Here is a 23,873-nt window from a genome sequence, read left to right on the forward strand (position 1 = left end):
ATTGTAGTCCACCACGTATTAAAGATGAACCAGATGATGATGGGTTTTATGCATCTCCTAAAGAGGACTCCAAACCCCTGAAGAGACCTCGAGAAGATGATGAGTAAGTGGCGTGGGTGCTGGTGACTTGGATGTTTACTGGTAGTTTTAAATATATAACATTGAGGGAGCAGGTGGGATTTCAGGTCATCAGTACAAACTTGTTCAGATGGGTGACTGGAGGTCTGAGACCAGGCTCCTTATGCTGTTACAAGTTCTCTGAGCAGGGCAAGGCTAGTATTTGTGGTGTCCAAGGTAAAATACCATTACCTGCTGCTGTGAAATGTTGCAGTGCTAGTAAATAAAGAAGTAAAAACCCAGAAGGTAGATAAAGGCACCGATAAAGATTGTAAAACATAAATCTGAGCAAGTGAGTTATTAATGCTCAGTAAGTGGCTGCAGTGGTTTCTGCTGGGTGAGGAAATGACTGCACAAGAGGAAGAAAATGCATTGTCAGCCTGTTTGGGGGCGGGGAGGAGGTTTGCCTCCACTGCTTGGCATGATTTGCCTAGAGTCTAAATATGTCGTGGGTTATGCTGAGGATTTTTGTCTCTAAATCAAAAGAAAAATATACATGGTGTTTGCCTGATATAGGAACCTACCCAGTAAAATAAGAGCCCAGTTACATCATGCTGTCATCTGTCGCCATCTGTGTGCGTCTAGCTCTTTAGGTAGTGTGACCTCATTAGCAGGCTGGAGCTGAAGGGTTGGTAGGGTTTAACCATAGTGGCATTCTGTCCCTATGTGGTATTTCTCAGTTTCCAAGAGGGATGGGTGTGGCAGCTTTTCTTTTGCATAATCATTTGCTGCCTTCTGTTAAGTTTTTGTGACCTCCCATCTCATGTCTGCAGTGGAAAGATTAAGAATTTGCCAGTAGTCAATTTTGTTATTGTTTGAACTGGTGGGGGATACAAAAAATGAGGCTTGTGGGCAGATCCCAGACTGATGACTAGAAAAGGATTTAGGGGTAGAAATGCCACTAAGCTTTTGCCCATTTATCCTATCCCATGTAATCACTGGGTGACTACTAATGCTTTTGAATCGATTCTTCATCAAGGAAGATTTTTGCTTCAGCAGTCTGAAACTTGTGGAGAGGTGTTCACAGCAACAGCGTATGGGTTTCAGGATTTTGTAGGCTGTTTTGCTGGCTAGGGATTATTCAGTCTTCTGGGAGAGTTGGGCATAAAATTATATTCTTTAGAAATTAAATGTGCCAGAAATATTGTGAACTTGTGCACACAAGCTTTGCATGTGTATGACTTATCTTTATTTTTTATACTGGAAAATTGATTCTTTTCATCAGCTAGTCTTTTTGTTCTTACAGTGCTGAGTACAAACCCAATAAAATCAAAACAGAAGACATCAAGAAAGCAAAAAAAAGGAAACAAGAGGAGGAAGAGGTAATGTGAAAGATGAGTTTATTTCTATGATCAAGAAAAGCAAGGCTGACAATTTGGTGTTGAATTATGTAAGGTGGGGGTAATCTGATTCAAGGGTAAGGAGGCAAGGACCAGTCTGGAACAAAACTGCGTGTGGTAGATCCCCACATATGGTGCAGGTTAACTTCTCTGAGCCATAATGTAAAAAACGTCAGGAAAACTTTTTCCTGCTCTTAAAGGAACGCTGGAGAAGATGCCTCCAGGACATGAACTTCAGCCTGTTCCAGGCAATTCACAGTCCTTCTGTTAAGTAGCTCGCAGAGGGTAGAGGAGCCTTACTAACATCATCTGGTAACTGCACAGATGATGCAGCACAGTTCAGAAGTAGAGGACATGAAACCAAGATTAGCTGCTAGAAAGACACTTTAAGATTTTAGGTGGAGCCTGGGGTGGAAATTTCTTCAGAGAGGGACTCAGTGAAGAGAGAGTAGCCATAATTTGAGACTAATGAGCTATGTTCCCTGTTTAGCAAAGATAACCTTCTAAGGCACAAGTCACAAGCATCTTCTGGCAACATGGTTAATTCTTCCCTTCAGTGAAAGTGTCTCTATAGTGAGCATATACCAGTACGTTCCCAGAAGCCACCTCACAGTGTGTAAGTGCTACAGAGCATTTGCCAGACTAGATACCCTAGTGCAGGCCAGGAAGGGGGTTTCTATAACTAAGCAACCATGTTACTATAGCCCAGATTCACCACTTATCAGGTGAGGCAGGGTAGCTGGCTGTGTGTGCACTTCACATGTCCCAGGTGTAAAGTAAAAGAATTTGGCTTAAAATGTAAGTGGGACCGTCAGCAAACTTTGACTTAATAGGATGATCTAAGAGCGCATTTATATAGTGAGGCCACAGGAATTCAGTTGTTTGTGGTCAAACTTATATACCCCAAGAGACAGTCTTTTAGCTTTAAAACATCTCTTCAGGGAGGGGGAAATACAGTAGCTTCTTCTAACAGATTCTTATTTGTTTTGCAGGACATCAAAGCAAAGAAAGCTAAGAGCAAAGATAAGAAAGTCCCTGAAGCGGACAAGAGAAAGAAGCCGAAAAAAGAAGAGGAGCAAAAATGGAAATGGTAACTATATACCAATGACACAGGCTACCCTCTGCACCTGGACTTTCCCTGTTACCTCCCATGCTGACTAAGCACATCTGGCTTTCTTTGTCGTTGGTTCATGAGGATTTGTTCAGAATAATTGGTTTACTTTCTGGTAAGCTCTAAATAAATAGCTCATTCACTACATTCATCCTCTGAATTGTAAGTACAATACCTTTTTTGGTATACCTAAAACAAGAAAGAAGGGGTTTTTAGGGTGTTTTTTTCCCCCCATCTGTAGAACGTAGAGGCTGCCTATAATGATCAAATACCAGTATTCTTGTACCCAGAACCTGCTTCTTGCTGACACTTTTCAGAGCAATATGAAAACGTGTAGGCTTGGGCGTATCAGCAGGAATATATAAATATGTGCAGGCATATTAAGTAGTATTCCAGTAGATCTTATCTGTATTATATAGGAGGTACAACATAAGTGGGTGCGCACCTTTTTATTCTAGCTGGGTGTCACCTGTGTTCCCCTCAAACCTGCTTCTGTCTCTGGAAGAAAAAGGAAAGTTGGTCAAGTGGCCAGTTAAGCGTAGCCTGTTTGGAAAATGAATTTTGAAAACATTTTGAATGGAAAGCACTTCCTGTCTTGCCCACGGTCCTGAAGTAACATTGCTGAGCAACTGAAGTTGTGCTTTCTCTCACTCTTAAATTGTTTTAGAACTTTTTCTAAATGAGGCTAAACGTTGTGGTTCATTTGGAAGACAGGCCTGTGCAGCATCAGTAGTGCTCTGTAAGAAACCTGATGGATTTTTTTTAACTCTCCACAGTAACTTAAGCTACTCTTATTGCTAGATTTGAGGAGCTATTACTTGTGTGTTTTGAAGTTTGGGTCTTAGTACTTCCCTCAATTTAATGCATATGTAGATTTCAAAAGTGTGTGTGTTTTCTGCACTCCAGTAATGTATTTTGAGGACCTTTTGGGGATGACGTCTCCATGAGCATTTTCTTACATCATTTGGCTATTTTTAATAGATCTGTAGTGTTGGGGAATGCCTTTGCAAGCTTCTTCGATCCTTTCAGCTTCAGTCTTTTACCCCTCTATTGTCACTTTTATTGTTTCACCTTTAAAAAGAAAAATTATTCTGTAGTGTTTGTAGTCTTCGCATATTTCTCTTCGATTGTCACAGCTTCCTCAGTACATTAGCACTTGCATATATTTTTCATATTTGTATACTCCCTTAGAAACTTGGTTTTCAGGCCTCTCCCCAAAACTCTTCTGGTTTTTTTTGTTTGTTTTTTTTTTTTTCCTGAGCAAAACACTTTTCTCTATCCCCTTGACAGTATGTTTTTAATGTGCTTTGATATTAACAAACTACAGGGACACGAAGCAATAGGAAGCTACAGAAGGTCTCTTTAAGCCTTAACGATCCGTTCTCTTTTTGGCTTTGTCTCAGCTGCCCTTGCTGGTTCTATCCAACTTAATGTTCTGTTATCACAGCTCCCTTTTATCATAGTCTGTATCCTTCAACAGCAGACCTTTACTGGAAAGCTGTACTGATCTCCCCTCACCTGCCTTGGCAGCACACTCCCAGGTAGCTGTGAAAAGCTCTGCGATTTGTGCTTACTGCTGAGGAAAACTGCCTTTGAAAGCGTGTTTTGCAAAATTTGGCAGTAGGTAACTGCATCATCCTTCTGTTGATGTTCCTGTCGTCCAGCCACAGCTTTTGTGTAGTGTGTCTTTGCTGGACAGGGTTTTATCTGCACTTCAGCTGTGTCTCTTAAGGTCATTTTATGTTCCATCTGAGTCAATTTTCTGAATGTCTGATATCTTTTTTTTTTTTGCCGCTTCCTCAAGCGCTTGCTGCCTTTAGCGTTTTTCATCCTCACTTATGTGAATACTTGATGCTAGACATTCCCAGGCACTGGCCTCGTTCATCACTATGTGGAGCTCTGCTAGAGGTCATTTTCACACCCTGTCAGCGTGTGAAGAATATGCGACCCAGAAGTATACCTTACGAGCATTTCTCCCACCTTGTGTTATAGCAAGTTCATTTCCTTGAAATAACATGTCCCTGAGGTGTATTCTTTTTTTTTTTTTTTTCCCTAAGAATCTTCTCTGTTTTCATTCCACTTGGAAAACCTTCCCCAACTCTACCTTCCTGAGCCACCCTGGCATTCTTCGACAGGTTCAATGCAGTGTTTAATCACTGTACCTGTTTGCCTGGTTAGCGCTGCTTCTGCTCAAATCAGTAAGGCAGCTGTCCTAATACGCTCCCACAAAATCATTTGTAGAATGTTGCTTTAGTGCCAAGAGCTACCTTGGGCAGTGCTGCTGTAGTGTTTTTTATTTGTTTAAAAGGATATGAGGATGAAAAATTGATTAACCTCAGGAGGTTCACTTTTACCTTTTCTCTTAATGCTTATGTACAAGGTTTAGGAAGGTGGAGGTGGGTTTGGGAATGGTTTGTGATCTTTTTGTGGCAAACTCTCTGGTAGCTTTGGGCTTCGAAACCACCCCATGAATCCCGTGTTTCCTTGTAGCCCTCCCAAAAGACACAATGTGCTTCAGCTATCTATTTAAACTACTACCTTTCTGGTACTCCTTTTCCATGCATCCTTTATAAAAGAGCAGGAATGGGTAGAGGAACAGAATTTCTCATCAAGTAAATACCAGAGTGATAAATCTTAAAAGGCCACAGCTGAAAAGCAAGAATAACAAACCTATCCCGTAAAGTAGTAGCTACTGTGAATGATCCCCTCACTTTTTTTTCTTACTGGACTGAAAATATTCATTGTCAGAGAGGATAGCCTTTTTGTGGCTGGGAGGAGGGGTGAATGGTTTAGATTTATTTTGGTGGAAGAACCTAGGCCTATGTTTGACAAAATATTTAGATTTGTAGCTTCTAATGAATGTAAAAAACAATCATTAGGAATGTAAATATTTGGGATCTAGACTTCAAATGTCAATATTAGTTTCTTATATCAACATAGTTTACTCAAGCCTTCTTCCCAGCCAGGGACTGAAATCTGATGTGCAGGTTTTGTACCGATGGCTGGGATTGTGCGCTTTGCTGTTAAAGATGTTACCGTGCTTCTCATGAGGGAGAAGTCAGGTCTAGTGCTGTGGTCAAAGATGGTGCCTTTTTAACTATAGCAAAGCACTGTGTCCCATACAATTGTTGTTGTTCTGAAATTATACACGTAGAGGCACCAGAGAAGGATTTTGAGTGTTTTCTAGCAGAAGCTCTTTTCTCTATACAGTGCTTATCTTCTGTACAGTGGCCCTGTTACTTCACTAGGGATGAAGTGATCTGCTTTTGTGCATCACAACTCTTGAGATGCATGCAGTACATGCACATCTTCTCTCAGCTGCTGTTGGACCCAGACTGGGACCGCTCCGTAGGGCTGACACTAGAGGGAAGCTTAAACTTTTTGTATTGTCATGGCTGCTCAGCAAAGGTGTTTGGGCAATTCAAAGACCAAGTGCTGTGACAGGTTAATGGTCCTCCAGTTGATTAGTCACTAAGGTGAAATAGTCTTTCTCAGCAGGGAATCCTATGCTGGCAGCATGTAACAGTAATGGTCTGGTAATCATGAAAGAAGTTTAGAGGGGAGGAGTGTGGAATCAGTGGCTTGGGCACAGGGAACTGGGAAATAGGGGGAGGGTACTGGCCTGGCAGGACCCCTTTTCTCTGTAGATGAGTTGCTGACCATGTGAGTTTGTTCAGCTGGAATGCGGGATTGGTGGCACCTACCTTGCCATGTTGTGATATCTAATGCATCATTTGCAAAACATTTTTATAGAGGTGCTTTAAGGCAAGTTTGCCATTTTCCTGTGCTACTCTGTGTTTCTTCAAGTATGCTGTTCTTACCCAAAGAATTGGAATGAATTCAAAATGATAGAGCAGGTTTCAGTCTTTCTTGTCTGAGCAGGTTTGTTCTCATTTAGGTTGTAAATGAACACGTGTTTCTTTATCTCTGCCCTTAACGACATACTTGTCCACATCTGAAAGCAGATGCATAATATACTACAATTGTTTGGCTTTGCTGAGCAGGCATCCTGGACCTGATGTTAGATCACAGCTGACTGTAATTTGGCCTCATCCTAGCTGCTTTACAAGACTGAATTCTTCATTTTCTTAAGTTCTAAGCTTTTTCAGCTGTGTGATTTTGTGAAAAGGGCAGCAAGTGGGAGGTGAGGTCTATGGTGCTATCAGATAACCCGTGACCCAAGGTGTTCTGTTTAGGGGCATGGTTGTGCATTTTTGTTTTTTAAAAAAAGAAGGAAAAAAAAAAAGGGGGGGGGTGGGGAGAGAGGAAATAAATGGTGACTGCATTGAATATTTGTACTTGGTCTGGGCCTGGCAAAGCAATGATTGCGTGCTGATTTTTCTTTAGCATATTCTTATACCCACCTAGTAATAAAATGAATATTAGGAGCTTAAAATTGTATTGGTTCGTATTTCTCTCTTGAAGGTGGGAAGAAGAGCGCTACCCTGAAGGCATTAAATGGAAGTTCCTAGAGCACAAAGGTCCTGTATTTGCTCCACCATATGAACCTCTGCCTGAAAATGTCAAGTTTTATTATGATGGTGAGTTAATCTGTTTCCACTTTCTGGGAAGAGAAATAAACATTCTCAGGGTATTGTGGCATTCTTCTGGGGACTGAGGAGACGAGGAGGTGGTTTTGTTTCAGTGGTTAGCTTAAAAGAAGTTCCTCAGTGGCTAAGTGAAGGAATGATCTGTGGAAGTAAAGGAACACCCTCCTGAATTCCGCTAACCGAGTTGACATGGAGGTAAACTTCTTCTCACTCTGCTATGGTAGTAAATCTCTCAGGTTACTTAACAGTATCAGTGTGTCGTACGCCTGAGAGTAGTAGTGTATAACCAGTAGAGCACGTAATTGTAACTACTTCATTACCGGTCACCTGTAGGCTTGCTCTGTTTTCTTTAACCTTATGAAATGCAACTTCTGTCATCTGTGATGAAATTCATCTGGTGGTATGAGTGGGATAAAAAACAATTGAATTTTGTAGGAATGCATGGGATGACCCTGGCCTCAAGGACACAGCCCTGTGATGTAAGTCATGGTCCCACTCACCATTGTGTGCGGTAGAACTAATTGATGTGGGATTCTAATATGCTGGGCTGACTGGCTGTTAGAGGCTCATGTGGAAGGGATTATATGATGTGATGCCTGCTGGAGACCAGACTTGATGACCCGTGTGTTTCCTTTTAGTCCTGTGATCATGTGAAATGAAGGGTCAAATTAACCCAGGATTGAATTAAGTGGGAGGCATTTGAATGGATGAAAATGTAATTTTTGGTGAAGGGGACATCTGTGCATGGAACCCTTCCAGGAGCAGTGTGCCGTTTTCATGTGACATGGCACATTTTTAAATACTGAGAAATAGGTGGCATTCATTTTCAGCATCAATATAGTGAAATAAACATATCCCATTAAAGGCTGACACCAAGCAAGCAGCACACTGATCAAGGAAGCCTACAGACTTGTTTCTTAGGGTTTGGTAAGAACCTGTTACAAAGTTGGAAATTTTTTTCCTCCATTGAAGAATGTATGGTATCTCTCCAGCTGTCTAGAGAAGGGGATGGGCAAATTGCACTGTAGCTGTCCCTTTGGTGTGGGCAGCAAATTGCTCCTCTTCTATCAAGCCATCTATTTCATGAAACCTTTAGGAGGTGCAGGGATTTTGCAACCTGTCTCTGTCATGGCAGGAATTCATCAATAGGCTCAACAGTTACAGGGTGAACAGCAGGTCTGGCAAATAAAGCAATCACATAAATCTTCCTTGAGAGACTAGACAAAAAATCAGATGTGTGATATACACAGCAGCTGCTGAGAGCCGCTGTCTGTGCTCACAAGGCATTGTCTAATTTCAAGATTATCCTAGGGTGATTTGTAGAGTCCAATAATCACGCTATGGCTGGGCAGCCAGCTGCCAGGCTGCAGGCTCTCGCTGGAGGGATCTGTCCCTTGCCGAGTGATTGCATTGCAGTGAGACTGCCCGTTTCCATCTAACATAATGGCTGCTGGACCTATTGTTTGTGCTGACAATACCAGACTCAGCGAAGGACCTTGAAATGCCAAAACCATCTTTAGGGCTTGGCTTATATGTTCAGGTGACGGAGTTAACGAGCTACTGCTCGTACCCTAAAGGTGGCTTGAACTTGCGTGTTTTTCTGTAGACGGGACAAGGTAGGAGAGTAGATGGTGGCAGCTGTGCTTCAGTCTCTTCTGCTCATTATGTCCCCTGATTGCTCTCTGTCTTTCAGTTTTTAAGTCAGGTACCTTAAGATTCATGGTTGTGGAAATACTATTTTTTTTCTTTTCCAGCCCTGTCACTGAAAGCCTTTTCAAACCTTTGTAAAAAAGAGGAAATTGAGTCCAATAAAATATATTCTGAAGTGATTAAATAAAGGCGACTGAGCCTTCAGCAATTTGGGAAAAATATCAGTCATCTTAGCCCCGTAACGCCATACTAACTTGATAGCCTCTTTCAAGCTAGACTTGCAGCCTGGAAAAACAGTTTCCCTTGCTGTCTCTCCCTTCCCCCATTTCCTGTTACAAGCAAACATGCTGTATTTTGGGTTGCAGCTTAAAAATTGGCAGAGTTACTGTTGGTTTAATTTAATTGTGGACCTTTTGTTAAGTCCTGTTTTACAAGGGTTTATAGATCTTAAAGTTTTATAGCTTACTCCCATACTTTAATTTTGGAGATGGTGCAACTTTTTAAAACATGTAGTAAATCAAAAGTGTGGTGTTTTTTTTTCCAAGAGCATAGAATCAACGGTACTGTTTCTTGTATTGACTTTTGTGCAGTAAAATGGTTGTTAAAAAATCCACAGGTGTTGACTGTTTGCCAGCCCATTGGGACTTTAAATATTTCTTGCAACTAGCTAGAGATGTGAGCTGCATGCAAAATCCTTCACAGAGATCACTGGCACCTCACAGGTTGTCAGGAATGCAGTCTGGACCAAAAAGACACTCGATAGGAATGTTAGATGTCGAATCCACAGCTTCAGGGTTGCAGCAGCCTCTTTTCCCTTGTGTTATGAAGTCTTTCCTTGCAGCAATATCACTTTGTACTGCAGTCTTGCAGATAAGCTGAAATGTGACTTCTCCATTCACTGAAAGCTCAGTCTTTCTTAAAAATTACTAGCTATTGAGCCTGATTTGGAGACACAGGAGTGCGTTCCAACAGCAAAAGGAACGCTTAGCAGAATCCTGACATGTTTCCCTGCAATGAAGGGGGTTTAAATATTTGGCATCGCTTTCCAGCCTCTTCGTGGTGTATACATAGGAAGGGCTCTTCCTGGCTAGAAATAGCTAAAGGCTGGATGGGGTGCTCCAAAGCAGAATCCCTCTGTGGGTAGAAGAGGAATACAGAGACTATATTTCCCATATGTCTGAGTGCCAGAATATGAAATTTCATAAAATCCCTTGCCTCTCTCACTTCAAACAGCAGTACACACTGCTGGGGTGTCTCAGCATAGGGTTTCCTGCGGGAGGCCTTTTCCTCTTCCTGCCCTGTGTCTCCCAGGCCTGTCTCATCGGATTGCTGTTGCTTTTTTTAATGTTTAGATTCCAGAGGAAACTTTTTTTCAAAATGTTTATGATGAACGTCAAGCAATTGTGCTCCTCTGTTTCCCTTGTCCATCCAATTTGCTGTACTATATAACGGTTTTAAGAAACTCTGTGGTAAAAATATACTGTCCTTTAAGGTAGTCACCATGGCCTCTTTCTGGCTTCAATTCCTGTTTACCATTTTGTTTAAAAAGAAAACCTTTCTTTGTAGGTAAGGTCATGAAGCTGAGCACCAAAGCAGAAGAAGTTGCCACATTCTTTGCAAAAATGCTGGATCATGAGTACACTACAAAGGAGATCTTCAGGAAAAACTTTTTCAAAGACTGGAGAAAGGTACACATGTAGACTGGGCTGCACTGGCTGCAGTGTGCCCTCAGCACTGGGCAGTGAAAAGGGGCTACGGTTCCATGCACAGGAAAGTTAGCTTGGGGCAACTAAAAGCTGCCTCAGATTGTAGCTGTGAGGTTCCCAGTTTATCCTATAGTTTCACCAGGAAGGACCCTATCTTAAATACCTTTCTAAAAGAACAGAGTCGGACTTCTCCCAGCCAAATTTGCCTGTTCTAGCAGGGTGGGATATAGCTGATCTGTTAAATGCCTTCTTGAAGAGCCAGCTTTATATTAGAAGGAAACCCTTTCCAAAGACCTAAACCTCAGAACTTTGCCTCAGTCAACTTGTCAGCCATAAGATTAAACCTTTAGGTCAGTTGATGCAGTTTTCCTGAATGGGTCACTGATTTTCCTCCCTATCCCTCAACAGTTCCAGCCACTGTTCACTGAGAGAGCACTTTGGGAGGTGGTACAGCGTTGCCAGCGCTTGCAGAGGTCAGACCTCTGGAAGGCCAGCGGTCCACATGCTCTGCTTCTTGTCCTTTTCTCTTTGACCTTAGCTGGAGGAAGCATGTGCAAGAATCTGGGGGTTTATTGTGAGAGCCTCTATTGTTCCTATTTAAACTGCCTGGGGTAGGGTAAGCTCTGCTATGCATGAAAACCTACTGTGGATGAAAACTTAAGGCACTACTTTCTTTCTGCAAGGAAATGACCTCTGAAGAGAAGAGCACTATCACCAACCTCAGCAAGTGTGACTTCACCCACATGAGCCAGTATTTCAAAGCTCAGACGGAAGCTAGGAAACAGATGTCCAAGGAGGAGAAACAGGTACCAGAGGGAATTCTAGGAGGTTTCTTGATTCTTAGCTGGCTTGTAAACATCTTTGTGTAATCATTCCTCTGCCTGCCTTGTCGTTTGTAAGTCAGTGTTTACTAGCTTTCACATTATTACTTTCATGTTAAATGTAGGAGTCTTTGCCCTACCTGAGCTGCACAGTAGAGCACTATGTTTACAGCTGAATCTTCCTCCTGACTTAAAATGATATTGAGAGGGCTAAGGCTCCTGATCCTGCATAAGTAAATAAAGAGAATCAGAGGTGCTACCGCCATGGGAGCCTTGGTCCCTGGCTAATAATGAGCAGTGGATACTCAGCTAAGAAATAGCTTTTCATTTTAGAAGCTCCTTGGGTCTGAGGGCAAAACTGGGGATGGTGGAAGAGACGCAGCAATGACATTAGTGAATAAAATAAGAGAACAACTCTTAAATATCAGATAATGCGGTTTTCTGAATAAAAAACAAACATTGTTTTTCAATAGCATGGGTACAGTGGCTTGCGGGGAGAGAATTAAATAGATTTTAGATGACTGAGACTTACTGCAGTGGAAGTTGGAAACTTGCCCCAGGTTCTCAGTTGATCTTTTGCAATGCTACAGTAATTGTCCCTTGAGTAAGGGGCCTGGTGGCTTGGAAGTACGGCTCTGGGGTCAGAGGGGGTCCCACTAAAATAGAGAGCCTGTATCTTACTGCTGTTTCCATTTGATAAACGTGTGGGTGAGCCCTTCTCAGTTGCCCTCCATGGTCGCTATTACAATGGAGCAGAAATGGCTTATTGTGTTAGTTTCTTAGCTGGTGCACCAGTGCTGTCTGTGGGTCAGATGTCTTATTTTGGACTGCAATGTTTTTATTTTCTCTTCCATATAATTAGAGTTCAAGCACAGAGGTACACAATGAAATCTCAGCACATTTGTACTTAGGAGACTGTGTTCTACTTATGAGACGATTTGCTGACACAGGCTTGACATGCGGCAGACTGGAGACATTCTTCTGCCTGCTTTCCAATGCTGAGTTCAAACACAGAAGTCAGTTCTTATACATAAACAACAAGATGTAAAGGCCGGTGAATGTCAAATGCTGAGTATAAAGCACCAGTACTGTGCTAGGGCTGCCCTTGTAGCTGTGATATGTAGATAGAGGTAAAGGCCTCTATTGTGGCAAAATTGTAGCTGTCCTCACCAGCCCTAATCTGTTTCCCTGAAATACAAGTTTTAAGAGAGTTTTTGCACATTCTTTCCCCTTTTCCGGTTTGTGCTGCTTGCACTTTATGAATGCTTTTCTGGACAGTCTGCTGCTCTGTGTGTTGATACAGCACATTGCATGATGGGGATCTGGTTTTTGAGTTGGGTCTTCAGCATTAGTGCAGTGCAAATATCAAAATCTTTTAATCTTGGCATTTAGAGATGTGTATGGTGCTGGGTATACCATATCACTTTTGCTTTTTTTCAGAAAATCAAAGAGGAGAATGAGCGGCTATTGAAGGAATATGGTTACTGCGTGATGGATAACCACAAGGAGAGGATTGCCAACTTTAAGATTGAACCCCCAGGTCTCTTCCGAGGTCGTGGGAATCATCCCAAAATGGGCATGTTGAAGAGACGCATCATGCCAGAAGACATCATCATTAACTGCAGCAAGTGAGCGCTGGATGCTTCACACCTTGGCTTTGCTTTCCAGATAGGATAGCTTCTTTTTAAAAATCCTGTATAGATTGATATTCAAGCACGTAGAAATACACATACTGCTTATCCGATTCTTATATGGATAAGAAACTGAGTCATACTGAGCAAAGACTGAACAAGGCTGTCATGGGTTTTATGTAGAACTCTGTCAACATATTTTCTTCTTCATGCCTAAGCCTACATCTGCTTAAACAGTCTTTTCTCCTAGTATTGCCAGAAATTAATTTTCTTCTGGGTAGGTGGCCTTACTTTGTCTTCCTTGATGTTGAAGGCTAAGGTTTGGTGGGCTTCTCTTCAGTCTTGTTCTGATAACTGTCCACGCTACTGCAGTGTCCACAAATGAAAGCTGATCCTAGCAGTGTGTGTTCCCACCTCTAATGTAATTCTTCAGCAGAGACATATTGATAGCAGTTACATTTCTGCTCTTTGACTGTTCACTTTGATTCACTTGATTTCCTGCTTGTGGAAATACCTAGTTATGTTGCCTCAATTTCTTTCCCTATGCTTTTTTGTGTGATGGTATTCATTACTTTCTCTATTTTGATGCTGTGGAAGTCTCTTTAAATAGTTTTTATTTGCCGTTTTGTAATTCTCTGCAGGGATTCCAAGATTCCTTCCCCTCCCCCAGGACACAAATGGAAGGAGGTCCGGCATGATAACAAGGTTACCTGGCTGGTGTCATGGACTGAGAACATCCAAGGCTCTATCAAATACATCATGTTGAACCCTAGCTCAAGAATCAAGGTAAGGATGTAGTTAAAAAAAAAAAATCTTACTGATCATGTCTCCAAGAAGCAAATGTAGGTGTTGGCTAGAAGAGAGATAGGAAGTAAAGCTGTCTTGCTATTTCATCCTACATTGATTGAAAAACACAGGAAAGTGTCTGTGCTTCTGATCCCCTTGAAAAGAAAGAACAAAATTGCTGCACAGGAGAGCAGATGAAATCTGGAAAACATCTATTGAAAAGCATCATTGTGTAATGACACAATTCCTAGTAGGAGTCCTTTACTCTGTGTAAACCTAAAAGGAAGCAATTTATCCAAGAACAGACTTGCTCTAGTGGATATTTTATCTACTTTTGGCCCTAACTTCCCCTGCCTGATCATGTAGTGAAGTTCTAACCATGGGTTGCTAATTAGTCCGTTGTAAAATTAAAAACGTGGCCAGGACACTGGCTGAGAGGGCTGGTAAGGAGCTCATGACTGAAGGAAAACAAACCCTGCTGTGGGAGCAAATAACCAGTCAAAGGACCAATTCCATAAAAGCAGTGATAAACCTGTTGAAAGATGAGTAGCCTTCAGTTTCGGGGGCAGGATTTAAGTTCCTCTCATTAATTCTTTTTTTCTAAGAAATATTTTTCCTGGATTGGAAACAAGGGGTTTATCCTACAAGTCTAGGGAAAAAGTCTCTGTTCCTTGTGAATTCATGCCCTCTTTTTGCCATGGCCTGAATATATAATAATGATGATGAACTGTTGATGTTGCTTTTATGTTTTATGGGTGTTTAATTACACAGCTGAAAGAGCATAAGTGTCCTCTGAATAAAGCAGAGGAAACCATTTGTATGTTGAGAAGCATGGAAGACACAGTATCTTTTGTGTCTTATATTCACTTCCATGGAACCATTCAATATCATGAAAATCTGAATTACCTACAGCTGCATGGCAGCATAGTTTGAAGCTGAGCTGTTAAGCAGCAAAATCTCAGTGCTTTTGTACAGCGAGACCATTTGCCACACAGAGACTTGCAAAGCCTTGAGAGATGCAAATTGGGACTGGTCCTTTGCCTGGTTTCTGATGCTGACTCTCTTACTCTCTTCCAACTTCCTCTGCAGGGTGAGAAGGACTGGCAGAAGTATGAGACAGCTCGGAGGTTGAAGAAGTGCGTAGATAAAATCAGAAATCAATATCGAGAAGACTGGAAATCCAAAGAGATGAAAGTACGGCAGAGGGCTGTGGCACTGTACTTCATTGATAAAGTAAGGCTTGTTCCCCAGCACGTTCCTCTTACCTTTCCTGTCCTGCTGGGAATATTCAGGAATGCTCTGTGTGTTCCTGAGGCAGAACTGAGCCAGTTACTAAGGTATCCTGAGACTCCCTGGTGGGCAGGCTCCTGTCTCCTTTTCCTTCCCCTTACCTGGAATCCAGAGCAATAGACTATTGTACTGAACACGGCTATTTCAGGCAGCATTGTTTTAGTTCAGGCAAAACTCTCAGCCTGGTTCCAGAATCGCCCAGTTGGATTACTGGGTAGTTTGCATGGGCCTTTTGTCTCCAGCTGTTTCAGTTTTCCTGCTGGGAATTTCTGCTGGTTTGTCACCTCTTTAGTTTGAGGTCACAGTCATGAGGTTTCATAATTATGCTAATTTTTTCACCACAGCATAAAGAAAACTGCAGTTGTTTTGATGCATTTAGAGCTACTTAAAAGCAGTTCCCAGAGAACTGTTGCCCTGGTAGGGTATGGTGTCTTGACCAACTAACTTAACAGGTTTTGTTCAAAATAATTTGGTGTAAACCAGGGAACTTTAATTTGAGTAATTGTGGTTTTGTATGAGCACTGAAGGCTTTTCTTCAAAAATCAGGAATCCATTCAGCCACTACTGTTAAAACACTTTTTATGCAGCCATATGTGGCCTTTAGATTATTTACATAACACAAAGCGTCCTATGTGCTATTTAACGTGTATTTATTTAGTGTGTAGTGAAGAAGTAGGATCATACAAGATGAACAACTGAACTTCATGATTTTGTATCAGGTTGGGTTCACATGGAAGTCAGTTTGATTTCTAAAAAAAAAAAATCAAACGATTTGCTAAGCATCAATTTTATTCACTCAAATGGATTTTCTCCCTTTCTCTTCTCCTATGGACACTGCTGATTCTAGGCCAGTGTCTGAAAATTTCTAACATCTGTACATTACTGGGATGGTTTGAAATGCTTACCTCTCTTGTTTTGATATAAATTTAGCTTGCCCTGAGAGCTGGTAACGAAAAAGAAGAAGGAGAGACAGCTGACACTGTGGGCTGCTGCTCTCTGAGAGTAGAACATATCAAGCTGCATCCTGAACTGGATGGCCAGGAATACGTGGTTGAGTTTGACTTCCTCGGAAAGGACTCCATCCGATACTACAACAAAGTCCCTGTTGAGAAAAGGGTAAGGCATCTCCACAAACACATATGCAGACTGAATTGCAGAAAAATGTGCTCAACAGTTTTGATGGCAATAACAGGGTGTTTCATCATTGGTCAGATACCAATCCAGATAAGTCAGTTAATGTTCTTCCCTTTTTATTGGCGGTGCCACGGAAGACAAGGCTGCTGGTGGTGTGACATCACCCAGCAGATGAGATGTTTAAATATCTTACTGCTTTTCCCTGTGGTCTCAGTGTCAAGAGTGGGCATAACATAACTGCAACAGCTATGTTAGATGAGTTTCCTGGGTCTCGTTTTGGTCAGCAGAGTTGGTTTTGTCACTTTTAGAGGTAGAGTTCTAGGCCTATATGACCAGTAATAGCTTAAAGGTTCTGAAATACAGTGCTGGACGGCGCTGTTAGAGTAGCAGCCTGAATTGGGCTTTCATGATACCAGCTTCCCTGTCGTAGTGGTTTTGTTCATGTTGGAGCTGAATCTTCACTCAGGTAGGTCTTGGTCTTGGGTGCTCCGGAGCATACGGAGTAGCTGCACTGATACTTCTGGCCTGTGAACCCGGGTATCTACCAACCAAAACTTCTTTCATAGGCAATGTTAATTCCCTTTTTTCTTTGTCACCCACAAATTTCAAATCCGCTGTGATCTTGACCTCATTCCGAAATAAATCGCCATCCAGCAGCATGAACCTGGAGGGCACTGTCCAAAAAGACTTGGTTTTGTGGGTGTAACAGCTTTGCATTTGGCCCACAGCTCTGCAGTCAGCACAGTATGTTAGATACCGCATGTAAAATACTGTGGTAATTGTAACAATGATTGGCAGTAAATGTTGTCCTCTTGAGAGGCAAAACAACTGAAAAAAACCCAAACTATGGCTGCTATAGAAATGAGCATATAAAAATGAGAATTCTTACTTCTTTGTTTAAAGAAGAAAACATTTTTCCTGTTTAGATTTATTGGTGTTGGTATCTCTTGGTCTCTTCTTCAGTGCTTACAATGGGGAATTGATTATTGTGGAACTAGAAACCTGTGTGTATTCAGTGTCTATAGAAGAATGTATATGGTTGAGAAGTGGGAACTGGGGATTTGGAGCACGGAGAGCTAGGATTTGTCATCTCAGTATAATCAAAGATGCTTTGGTTATTCTCCCTATCTGAGTGATACTTGTTTGGGGTGGAACAGTACAAAACAGTTAATGTAACAGTGAGAAGGGTTGAGTTTTGGTAGTGTCACTCCATGGGAAATGGCTCAGGGGTCTCTTTGCCTGGAGTAATGACGGACAGTAACGGAAAAGTGGTAGGTTTAGGGTCTCTTTCTGTGTTAGGCAGCTAAGCCAGAGCAGAATCAGGTCTCCTGCAGCCTTGATCTAAAGGATGAGGATAAAAGGTTTTGAATGCTCCAGACTCTTGCTGCTGGGGAGGAACCTTCAACACAGGTGTTGTATTTGAGAGGTGGGTCTTTACCTGCTGGGAAGTAACATCCAGCATTGTCACTGTTGCCTGAAAATAGTTTAAATGGCTCCCTGGCAGTATTGCTTCCTTACATGTTACTGCTACCCAGTGCTGTCTGGTCTGTGTGCCTGAAGTTACTCGTTTTCTTTTCCTGCAGGTGTTCAAGAATCTTCAGCTGTTCATGGAGAACAAACAGCCTGAAGATGACCTCTTTGACCGCCTCAATGTAAGCATATAGTTAATGGGATGGTGGTAGAGCACCATGAACAGGCTCAGTCTGCACCAGGCAATAACTGCTCTGTTCCAGACATGGTTTCAGTTGTGATTTTCTTCCAGAGCTGGCATGAGCAGCCTAAAAGCAGTGAGAGTCTCTCTCAATCTGGTGTCTGTATTGTCCACTGTGCCCACAGGTTCCTGAAGCAATGGGTTTTGGTCCTGGTGAGCCTGTCTGGCTCTGGCTTGGGGAGTTTTTTTCAGAGTTCAGAGAAGATGATTGTGTCAGGTGACAGATTTTCAGATGCCATCCCCGTCTGCACATTTGGCTCTATGGGAGCACTGTGGTGGCTCAGGCACCTTCCCTGGGATGGGGCAGACAAGTTGGGAACCAAAATCTCTACACTGAAAAAAACTTTTCTGGACACTTGTGGTATTTGATACCAATCTCATACTTGTTGGTTCTTTGTTTGCCTTTTCTTTGGTTTCAGTAATATTGTGGTCAGGTACATTAGGCTTCAGCCCTGAGCTGCATGTCTTCATCAGCCATGTGTCTAGAGACTTCACAAATGCTGTGGTCAGTTCTAGGGCTAATCGTCATGTCCTTTCTGCTTCCTTAGACCAGTATCTTAAATAAACACCTTCAAGACCTTATGGAGGGACTGACAGCCAAGGTATTCCGTACTTACAACGCCTCCATCACGCTACAGCAGCAGCTCAAGGAGCTCACTAATCGTAAGTCTTGTCCTTGAATCTGTGAGGGGAACAGATCTTACTCTGCAACACAGACCTGGTGTCCTTGGCTTAGCCACAAGTCTTGTATCTGTACACCACTTCCTCATTGCAGTTGTGTCAGTGCAAAAGTCAGACAGCTGAGGTCTGACCAAAAATCTGCTGCCAGACAATCTTTTGGGGTAGTTGAGCAGCCCAGCACTGGGGCAGGGCAGAGCTGACCTGTGAGCACACCAAGGTGAGCCTGCTAGTTCATGCCTGTCCTTTACAAAATCTCTTCATTTGCTTTCTGTTAATTGTAAAGTGCTACAGGTGACAGGGAAGGCAGATGCATCTGTAACAGCCCCACGTTTCTTGGCTGCTCATTCACAACCTCTCTATCGAGCACTGACAACTTGTAACTTTAACAGCTTTACAAAATGGGCACGTTCAATCTGTGAAGCCCAACGGTGTCTTGAGCAGTATGGTCCTGCTGTCCTTTGCTCTGAGCATGGATGTGCTTCCCTTCTCATGAGCAGCAATGGTGTCTTTGCTTTTGAAGAAACTGTTCCAGAAAGAGTTAGGGCCCAGGATGGAAGTGCTCAGCCTCTTAAAACTGTAATTAGAGTGCAGTGTTGAGACTGGCCCGTCAGAGGGGAAGGTCAGTTCTGCAGTGACTGTGAGCTTGCAGAGTCAGTAGGACACTGGCTGGGACTGCACAGCCCTGGAGAACCCACTTGTTCACCACTTTCTTGTACTTTGCAGCGGATGATAACATCCCAGCGAAGATCCTTTCCTATAACCGTGCCAACAGAGCGGTTGCCATTTTGTGTAACCACCAGAGGGCTCCGCCGAAGACCTTTGAGAAGTCCATGATGAACCTGCAAAGCAAGGTACCCCACCCTTGCCCAGCTCTTGGGTTGGGGCAGGGCTCAGAGTGCTGCATCTCAGGAGTCACTGCTTCCTTTCACTTGGGGTGAAACAGCAGCAGAGCCTGCTTTTCCCTCTCAGGAGTTTGTTAGTGCTGCCTCAGAGATGGGCCTGCTTGGAGAAGAGTAGTGAGCTGAAAGGGACACCTTTCAATCTGAGTCATCTTTTACTTGTAAAGGCCAAGACCAGACCCTTTTTATCTGCCCTTCATCCCATAGTTATGCATTCTGCTGCCATTGAAACTTCAGAGCAGCAAGCTCTAGCTCTGATTTGTATCCCCTAAAGAACCCAGAGTGGGCATCCACTCTTGTTGCGTGACTCCCAGGCCACTGTCAGTGCAGGCTGTGTACATGGTACATTATGCCCCTCTGACTTGACCTCTTCCTTTGCAGATTGTTTCTGGTGAAGGCCATGAGGTCCAAAGGGGTTAGGTCTGTTCCTGGTCTGGCTTTAGAATAACCTTCACAATAAGGACTTCTGGTTTGGCACTGCAGTGTCCCCTGCTTCTGTAACACCTAACATGGCTGCCTTCACCCTAGTTCGTAGAGCTTGGGGGATGTTTAAGGGGAATGGTTGAACAGGGGCTGCAAAATGCTAAATCTCCCTGAATCCTAAACTTACTGGAGAAGAACTGCCTGAAACCCTAATAGCTTTCAGCCTCTAGGATGTGGGGCAAGACCTTATTGCTGCTGAGGGAACAGGGATCATCCTTCCATGTTATCATCAGAGAGTTGGTAGTAGCGGGATACACGGGAGGCAGACAAGCTGCCTGGAGGGGCTGTTGGCCAGTCCCAGGCCAAGCCAATTCCTTCACCTACTTGATTGTAGCTGTGCGAGAGAGCTCTCAGCACAACCTTGTCTTTGGAAATGAGTGGGGCCCTATTTTCTGAGGGGAATATTTCACCACACTAGGCTTTGTAGCAAACTGAAAGGCCAATGGCCTAATTGTTCTGCAGAAGTGGGTCTGAGCGCTGGTGGATTATGAACGTGGTCACAGACTCACTCCCTGGGTCGTGCTGCCCACGGGTGACTACCACAGTTGTCAGCAGCTTGTTCACAGTGCTGCCGTCTGGTTTTGCCTCTCCTAGATCGATGCCAAGAAGGAGCAGTTAGCTGATGCCAGGAGAGAACTGAAAAGCGCCAAAGCTGATGCCAAGGTCCGGAGGGATGAGAAGTCTAAAAAGTAAGGCTGGTGTTACCAGGCTGTGCAATGCTCACAGTACTCTCAGCTCCAAATGAGTCCTTCGCCCTGTGTTCTGCTCCCCCAGCCTGTGATCTGGGAAGACTTCTTCCTCAGGCTTTCCTGTCCCTTCTTCATTCAGTGCATGAAGAAATAGCCTTCAAGCTGACGACTGTAGGGTGGTCTGACACTGCAGTTCCTGATGTGGTCACTAGCGTTAGTCTCTTCCGTGTCACCCCTCTGAGCTGAGCACCAACCAGTGCTCAACCACCCTGCTGCCCAGGACCAAGCAGAGCAACGGATCCAGTGTGCAGCTTTGCCATCTTAATGGGGAACCAGGAGTTACGCAATTGCACACGCACTTTTCTGGGTTCTGCTGTGCTCTGTTGGGAGCCTGCGGTGCAGATGATGTACGTGGACTCTGTGGGGGCACTGCAGAATAGCCACAGGGGTGCTGAGTTAAGGGAGCTTTGAAAGCAGAATCACAGCATGACTATTATAGAGGGATAGATGGGCTGGTTTTAAAGTGGGTGTAGCATCAGTGTAGTTCAGGCTGTTGCTTCCAATCCCGTAAAACAAAACTGCTGCTTAAGATTTCTGCTCTGCCTCTTCAAAAATGTCGGTTCTTAATTGCATGTGCTGAGTGTTTTGTGTCACCGTCTGTGCTGACACAGCTGCCCTTTGTGGCTGGTGGCATTGCTTACCTTGAGCAGAGTCCCGCTGGGTTCCCACAGCGCTGCCATCTCAAGCCCAGCAGAGCATTAGGCATTAAATGCTTTGGTTCTTTCCCACCCCAGGACAGTGGAGAGCAAGAAGAAAGCAGTGCAGAGGATTGAGGAGCAACTGATGAAGCTGGAGGTTCAGGCTACAGATAGGGAGGAGAACAAGCAGATTGCTTTGGGCACCTCCAAACTCAACTATCTGGATCCCAGGATCTCCGTTGCTTGGTAAGCATCTGCCTGGGGTGTGCTGGAAGGAACCAGCCCTTCCCTCGTGTCGTGTCCCACCCAGTTAGCAGACAGGGCTGTGGCTGAGAGCAGTGCCCCTGTGCTGCCAGAGGTGTCTGTCCCTGTGGCCTTCCCTTATCTTTGGATAGTTTCAGGAAGTTATAAAAGAGTCTCTTGCCTCAAGTGTAACATGCCAGCACCACGCTGGGGAGTGATGGGCTGGAGAACCTGCAGGATCTAACGCCAGAGGGCTGCGTGGTGTGTCTTGTAATGGAGCAGAGCTAAAAAGGTGCCGGGAGATGAGCGGGGCACGGCAAGGGACAGTTGAGTGCCTGTGCTGTGTTGACTCTAACAGTGTCTCCTCTTCTGCAGGTGTAAGAAGTGGGGAATTCCTATAGAGAAGATTTATAACAAGACCCAACGAGAAAAATTTGCCTGGGCTATCGACATGGCAGAGGAAGACTATGAGTTTTAACCTGTTTTTAATGAGCTGAATTTTATGGGAAAAAAAAAAAAGGGGGAGTAGCCTGGTTTTTAGGGAGATTGATAAACTGTGAGCCTTACTTGTCCTTGGATGCTGGGGAAGGGGGAGGAAAGGGGCAAGTGAGCATCAGATAAAACAGCCAACATCTTGCAGAAAGCATAACCTGGAAATATCCTAAAGGAGCTGAGCCAGTTGTCCTATGGACAACTTATTTAAAAATGTTTCAGAGATCCAAATTCTAGCTGTCTGGTTTGTGTGGTTTTTCTCTTGAGGCAGGGCAAGTGGATGGGGGATTTGTCAACCTTCCGCCAGGCAAATTCACCATCACACTGAGAGCGTGGGAATCTTTAGCTACTGTATACAAAATCCAATTATATTGGTGCGTTTTTACAGTTAGGGTTTTGCAATAACTTCTATATTTTAATAGAAAATGGACTCCTTAACCCCTGCCCTTCCCCTCCCCCTCCCGCCCCATTTCAGAATTTAACAAATAAACAAAATTTAAGAAAACCCAACGCACCTGTTACAGCTGTCACTATAGTCATGGAAATACCCAAATCTTTTTTAATTTGTCACTTGAAACAGTCGTGGCATTGGAACATGAATTACAAATATCCACCACATTTGTTCAGAGCAAAGCGTGATGGGAAATCGGCCTCCTGACTTGAGTGTTCCTTTTTTAAATGTGAATTTTTATTTCTTTTAATTATTTTAAAATATTTAAACAGGTGTTTTTCTTCTTGATCTTAAAGATCGTGTAGGTTTGGGGAGCGGGGGAGGGGGCCGTGTGATGGGGAGGTGCGTGTGGGATTTGAGGACAAGTGAAATTAGCTACAAATGATATTCCCATCACCCTTTGTTCTGAACACGCTCTGTACACTTCAAGAATATCTACTTTTTAGGTTTGTCAGACTGTTTTACCTTTCCCCCCCTTTTTTTCTAAGCCCCACTCCCCTCTTTTACTTGAAAGATTTTATTGTGTAAAAAGAAGTTTCACAGGTCAATAAATTTCGAGGGAAATGAGCATCGGTCCAAAAAGGAAAAAATCAAGATTTTAGGGCTTTTATTTTTTCTTTTGTAATTGTGTAAAAAAATTTTAAAAAATTAAAAAGCAGAATTTTAATGTGAAACCTTTTTTTGCTATAATCATTAGTTTTAGAGGCATTGTTAGCGTAGTGTGTGTGCGAAGACCATTTCCTGCAGCCTTTCCTCAACAAGTATCTTCTATTTTTATCATGAATTCCCTTTTAATCAACTGTAGGTTATTTAAAATAAATTCCTACAACTTAACTGAGTGTTGGTGTCTGTGTGTTCTTCCACCTCGGGCCCTGGGCCGCGAGGTCCCCACACTGGCGGGGAGGTGGTGTGCCCGGCACCGTGTTGTTTCGCGGCCCCCGTACAGCAGGCACTGCCGCCGTAGCAAGATGCTCGAACCTTTCTCATTTGAACAGGGCCTTTCTCACTTGGCGAGGCCGTGGCAGGGGCCAGGTGCGTTGGGGTTAACCCGGCAGTTGTGTCTGCATCAGCGGGGGAGTTGAGAGCATGTGGGCTCATAGTGGTGCCAGGGATCTGAAATGAGGCACCTGGCCACGGCTGGCTTTTGGAAGGGATAATGCTTTCCGCTGCTGCTCATGTTGCCCTAATGTTTTGAGTAACTGTCATTGCTGCTTGCTCGTGTTGAGTCGTGGTGGCTCCGTGGTAGGCGGGTATGGTCATGTAGCCAGACCCTCACTGGATGGAGGAGTTGGTCCTGCAGCATCACAGCGTGGGGTGTTCTGGAGCGCCGGTGAGGGGCGCAGAGGGCTGACCAGGCTGTGCCGCTGGTCAGGCTGGGCTTAAGGTGCTC

At 43.6% G+C, this 23,873-nt stretch overlaps 1 protein-coding gene across 1 annotated transcript in view; it reads left to right on the forward strand.

The window, feature by feature from the left end:
* Positions 1-23,322, forward strand: part of TOP1 (DNA topoisomerase I) — a 68,424-nt gene extending 45,102 nt beyond the window's left edge. Inside the window, exons 6-21 of the mRNA XM_075109242.1 lie at positions 8-103; positions 1,364-1,439; positions 2,450-2,547; positions 6,994-7,109; positions 10,335-10,456; positions 11,158-11,280; positions 12,736-12,923; positions 13,568-13,712; positions 14,802-14,945; positions 15,933-16,118; positions 17,720-17,788; positions 18,396-18,510; positions 19,252-19,379; positions 20,505-20,599; positions 21,394-21,543; positions 21,916-23,322. Coding sequence (XP_074965343.1) covers positions 8-103; positions 1,364-1,439; positions 2,450-2,547; positions 6,994-7,109; positions 10,335-10,456; positions 11,158-11,280; positions 12,736-12,923; positions 13,568-13,712; positions 14,802-14,945; positions 15,933-16,118; positions 17,720-17,788; positions 18,396-18,510; positions 19,252-19,379; positions 20,505-20,599; positions 21,394-21,543; positions 21,916-22,018 — 1,954 coding nt within the window. The 3' untranslated portion in view covers positions 22,019-23,322. The remainder of the gene's footprint in view (positions 1-7; positions 104-1,363; positions 1,440-2,449; positions 2,548-6,993; positions 7,110-10,334; positions 10,457-11,157; positions 11,281-12,735; positions 12,924-13,567; positions 13,713-14,801; positions 14,946-15,932; positions 16,119-17,719; positions 17,789-18,395; positions 18,511-19,251; positions 19,380-20,504; positions 20,600-21,393; positions 21,544-21,915) is intronic.
* Positions 23,323-23,873: the final 551 nt, after the last annotated feature.

Source organism: Phalacrocorax aristotelis, chromosome 13 (assembly GCF_949628215.1).
Source record: "Phalacrocorax aristotelis chromosome 13, bGulAri2.1, whole genome shotgun sequence".
NCBI lineage: Eukaryota > Metazoa > Chordata > Aves > Suliformes > Phalacrocoracidae > Phalacrocorax > Phalacrocorax aristotelis.